The sequence below is a fragment of the Sardina pilchardus genome, chromosome 19 (assembly GCF_963854185.1).
Source record: "Sardina pilchardus chromosome 19, fSarPil1.1, whole genome shotgun sequence".
NCBI lineage: Eukaryota > Metazoa > Chordata > Actinopteri > Clupeiformes > Clupeidae > Sardina > Sardina pilchardus.
Genome location: NC_085012.1, coordinates 2,723,202 through 2,728,201, shown reverse-complemented (window position 1 = coordinate 2,728,201; position 5,000 = coordinate 2,723,202). Strand labels below are relative to the sequence as shown.

General features: G+C 48.5%; 1 protein-coding gene across 1 annotated transcript in view; it reads left to right on the top strand.

Moving 5' to 3' along the window:
• LOC134066442 (receptor activity-modifying protein 3-like) overlaps positions 1-5,000 on the top strand; it is a 35,056-nt gene that overhangs the window by 19,553 nt on the left and 10,503 nt on the right. Inside the window, exon 3 of the mRNA XM_062521789.1 lies at positions 1,996-2,152. Within this exon, the coding sequence (XP_062377773.1) occupies positions 1,996-2,152 (157 nt within the window). The remainder of the gene's footprint in view (positions 1-1,995; positions 2,153-5,000) is intronic.

Here is a 5,000-nt window from a genome sequence, read left to right as displayed (position 1 = left end):
GTAGCAGTATGTTGTAGTGTTCTTACAGTAAGGAACTGTGTTGTGTAGCAGCGTGTTGTAGTGTTCCTACAGTAAGGAACTGTGTTGTGTAGCAGTATGTTGTAGTGTTCCTACAGTAAGGAACTGTGTTGTGTAGCAGCGTGTTGTAGAGTTCCTACAGTAAGGAACTGTGTTGTGTAGCAGCGTGTTGTAGTGTTCCTACAGTAAGGAACTGTGTTGTGTAGCAGTATGTTGTAGTGCTCCTACAGTAAGGAACTGTGTTATAGTATGTTGTAGTGTTCCTACAGTAAGGAGCTGTGTTGTAGTATGTTGTAGTGTTCCTACAGTAAGGAACTGTGTTGTAGTATGTTGTAGTGTTCCTACAGTAAGGAACTGTGTTGTGTAGCAGCGTGTTGTAGTGTTCCTACAGTAAGGAACTGTGTTGTGTAGCAGCGTGTTGTAGTGTTCCTACAGTAAGGAACTGTGTTGTGTAGCAGTATGTTGTAGTGTTCCTACAGTAAGGAACTGTGTTGTAGTATGTTGTAGTGTTCCTACTGTAAGGAACTGTGTTGTGTAGTATGTTGTAGTGTTCCTACAGTAAGGAACTGTGTTGTGTAGCAGCGTGTTGTAGTGTTCCTACAGTAAGGAACTGTGTTGTGTAGCAGTGTGTTGTAGTGTTCCTACAGTAAGGAACTGTGTTGTGTAGCAGCGTGTTGTAGTGTTCCTACAGTAAGGAACTGTGTTGTGTAGCAGCGTGTTGTAGTGTTCCTACAGTAAGGAACTGTGTTGTGTAGCAGCGTGTTGTAGTGTTCCTACAGTAAGGAACTGTGTTGTGTAGCAGTATGTTGTAGTGCTCCTACAGTAAGGAACTGTGTTGTGTAGCAGTGTGTTGTAGTGTTCCTACAGTAATGAACTGTGTTGTGTAGCAGCGTGTTGTAGTGTTCCTACAGTAAGGAACTGTGTTGTGAGTCATATTGTAGTGTTCCTACAGTAAGGAACTGTGTTGTGTAGCAGCATGTTGTAGTGTTCCTACAGTAAGGAACTGTGTTGTGTAGTATGTTGTAGTGCTCCTACAGTAAGGAACTGTGTTGTGTAGCAGCGTGTTGTAGTGTTCCTACAGTAAGGAACTGTGTTGTGTAGCAGCGTGTTGTAGTGTTCCTACAGTAAGGAACTGTGTTGTGAGTCATATTGTAGTGTTCCTACAGTAAGGAACTATGTTGTGAGTCATATAGTGTTCCTACAGTAAGGAACTGTGTTGTGTAGTATGTTGTAGTGTTCCTACAGTAAGGAGCTGTGTTGTAGTATGTTGTAGTGTTCCTACAGTAAGGAGCTGTGTTGTAGTATGTTGTAGTGTTCCTACAGTAAGGAACTGTGTTGTGTAGTATGTTGTAGTGTTCCTACAGTAAGGAACTGTGTTGTGTAGTATGTTGTAGTGTTCCTACAGTAAGGAACTATGTTGTGAGTCATATAGTGTTCCTACAGTAAGGAACTGTGTTGTGTAGTATGTTGTAGTGTTCCTACAGTAAGGAACTGTGTTGTGAGTCATATTGTAATGTTCCTACAGTAAGGAACTGTGTTGTGAGTCATATTGTTCTAACAGAATGAGCGGCCTCTGTTTACCTCAGATCTGAAGGGAACGTTGTTCTTTGGCTTTTCTACTCCTTGTACTATTGCATCATTTCCTTTTCCACTCAGCACGAGCCGCCTTTGAATCTCAAACAGGCCGTTTATTATTCACGTCCTACCCACACTTCCTGTGGAGCCATTTCATACTTCCCTCCCTCACTAAAGGGCCTCGTGGCTCCGCAGCATCTCACTTGAGAGGAAAACAACAACTTCACTTGTTTACTAAAGCACCATCCAGTCCAATCCCTCTGATTCACGGAGCCTCTTAACCCCCCGTGTGTGTCTGCTCTCCCACGCAGAGACAGAGGGCTTGGAGCTGGGCTTCACTCTTGACCCCCAGTGTGTGTGTGTGTGTGTGTGTGTGTGTGTGTGTGTGCCTCTCGCACGCAGAGACGGAGGGCTTGGAGCTGGGCTTCACTCGCCGGCCGCTGGTCTTGTGTAACGAGACGCGTCTGCTGCAGGAGATGGAGGTGTGCGGAGACGTGTTCACGAGGCAGATGACCCACGTGGACGCACAGCACTGGTGCAACCTCACACACTTCCTCAGGTACGCAACCTCACACACTTCCTCAGGTACGCAACCTCACACACTTCCTCAGGTACGCAACCTCACACACCTCACAATCTCACACACTTCCTCAGGTACGCAACCTCACACACCTCACAACCTCACACACTTCCTCAGGTATGCAACCTCACACACTTCCTCAGGTACGCAACCTCACACACTTCCTCAGGTACGCAACCTCACACACTTCCTCAGGTACGCAACCTCACACACTTCCTCAGGTACTCAACTTCACACACTTCACAACCTCACACACCTCGCAACCTCACACACCTCACAACTTCACACACTTCCTCAGGTGCGCAACCTTACATACCTCACAACCTCACACACTTCCTCAGGTACGCAACCTCACACACTTCACAACCTCACACACTTCCTCAAGTACGCAACCTCACGCACTTCACAACCTCACACACTTCACAACCTCACACACTTCCTCAGGTACGCAACCTCACACACTTCCTCAGGTACGCAACTTCACACACTTCACAACCTCACACACTTCTCAACCTCACACACTTCACAACCTCACACACTTCCTCAGGTACGCAACTTCACACACTTCACAACCTCACACACTTCCTCAGGTATGCAACTTCACACACTTCACAACCTCACACACTTCCTCAGGTACGCAACTTCACACACTTCACAACCTCACACACTTCCTCAGGTACGCAACTTCACACACTTCACAACCTCACACACCTCACAACCTCACACACCTCACAACTTCACACACTTCCTCAGGTGCGCAACCTTACATACCTCACAACCTAACACACTTCACAACCTCACACACTTCCTCAGGTACGCAACCTCACACACTACCTCAGGTACGCAACCTCACACACTTCACAACCTCACACACTTCCTCAGGTACGCAACCTCACATACTTCCTCAGGTACGCAACTTCACGCACTTCACAACCTCACACACTTCTCAACCTCACACACTTCACAACCTCACACACTTCCTCAGGTATGCAACTTCACACACTTCACAACCTCGCACACTTCACAACCTCACACACTTCCTCAGGTATGAAAAGATTACACAGCACTGTTGCAACCTCACGCACTTCCTCATGAAATGAAAAGGACCACTCAGTCTCAAGAGCTGCGCTCTCTTGAGGGCTGTTGAATGGATGAGAGAGAGAGAGAGAGAGCGAGAGAGAGAGAGAGAGAGAGAGAGAGATGTGCTCTTGAGGGCTGTTGAATGGGCGAGAGAGAGAGAGAGAGAGATGTGCTCTTGAGGGCTGTTGAATGGGTGAGAGAGAGAGAGAGAGAGAGAGAGAGAGAGAGAGAGAGAGAGAGAGAGAGATGTGCTCTTGAGGATTGTTGAATGGGCGAGAGAGAGAGAGAGAGAGAGAGAGATGTGCTCTTGAGGACTGTTGAATGGGCGAGTTGGTAACTTCAGTTTCGAGGTGTGAAATGAAGTGCTGCCTCTTGTCCCTGATTGGCCACCGTAGCAGCAAGTACCAGAGTGTTGAAGGGGCATAGAGGCCCAGTGTTGAACTAGCAGGGAGGCCCAGTGTTGAACTAGCACAGAGGCCCAGTGTTGAACTAGCACAGAGGCCCAGTGTTGAACTAGCACAGAGGCCCAGTGTTGAACTAGCAGGGAGGCCCAGTGTTGAACTAGCATAGAGGCCCAGTGTTGAACTAGCATAGAGGCCCAGTGTTGAACTAGCATAGAGGCCCAGTGTTGAACTAGCATAGAGGCCCAGTGTTGAACTAGCACAGAGGCCCAGTGTTGAACTAGCACAGAGGCCCAGTGTTGAACTAGCACAGAGGCCCAGTGTTGAACTAGCACAGAGGCCCAGTGTTGAACTAGCAGGGAGGCCCAGTGTTGAACTAGCAGGGAGGCCCAGTGTTGAACTAGCATAGAGGCCCAGTGTTGAACTAGCACGGAGGCCCAGTGTTGAACTAGCAGGGAGGCCCAGTGTTGAACTAGCATAGAGGCCCAGTGTTGAACTAGCACAGAGGCCCAGTGTTGAACTAGCACAGAGGCCCAGTGTTGAACTAGCATAGAGGCCCAGTGTTGAACTAGCATAGAGGCCCAGTGTTGAACTAGCACAGAGGCCCAGTGTTGAACTAGCAGGGAGGCCCAGTGTTGAACTAGCATAGAGGCCCAGTGTTGAACTAGCACAGAGGCCCAGTGCTGAACTAGCAGGGAGGCCCAGTGTTGAACTAGCAGGGAGGCCCAGTGTTGAACTAGCACAGAGGCCCAGTGTTGAACTAGCATAGAGGCCCAGTGTTGAACTAGCATAGAGGCCCAGTGTTGAACTAGCATAGAGGCCCAGTGTTGAACTAGCATAGAGGCCCAGTGTTGAACTAGCACAGAGGCCCAGTGTTGAACTAGCACAGAGGCCCAGTGTTGAAGGAGCATCAGCACACACACACCGTCTCTCGATGTTACATGATCTCCCAAACCTGCCACAGCCCTCTGAGCAGGCGAGCACAGGACCCAGGCAGGTGAAATATGCAGCACATGCGTAGGCATTCATGTGGATCAAAGAACACATGACTGAACGTCCTCCAACACAAGCAAAAACAAAAACAACAGGAAGGCCCCTTTGGAGTCTTCAGAATAACACTTCTGTTTATCTCTTTGCTTTTTTTCCACTCAAAGAGGCGCTCTATCGTTCCTCTCTTCCTTTCATCCCCCTTTCATCCCCTCCTCTGTGAGCTCTGATATTTCCCCTCAGGCCAGCTCTGTGATGACGGCTGCATAAACGATCAGTCTCCAGTCTGGTGTACTCTCTCTCTCTATCTCTCTCTCCTCTCTTTCTCTCTCCTCTCCCCCCTCTCTCTCTCTCTTTAT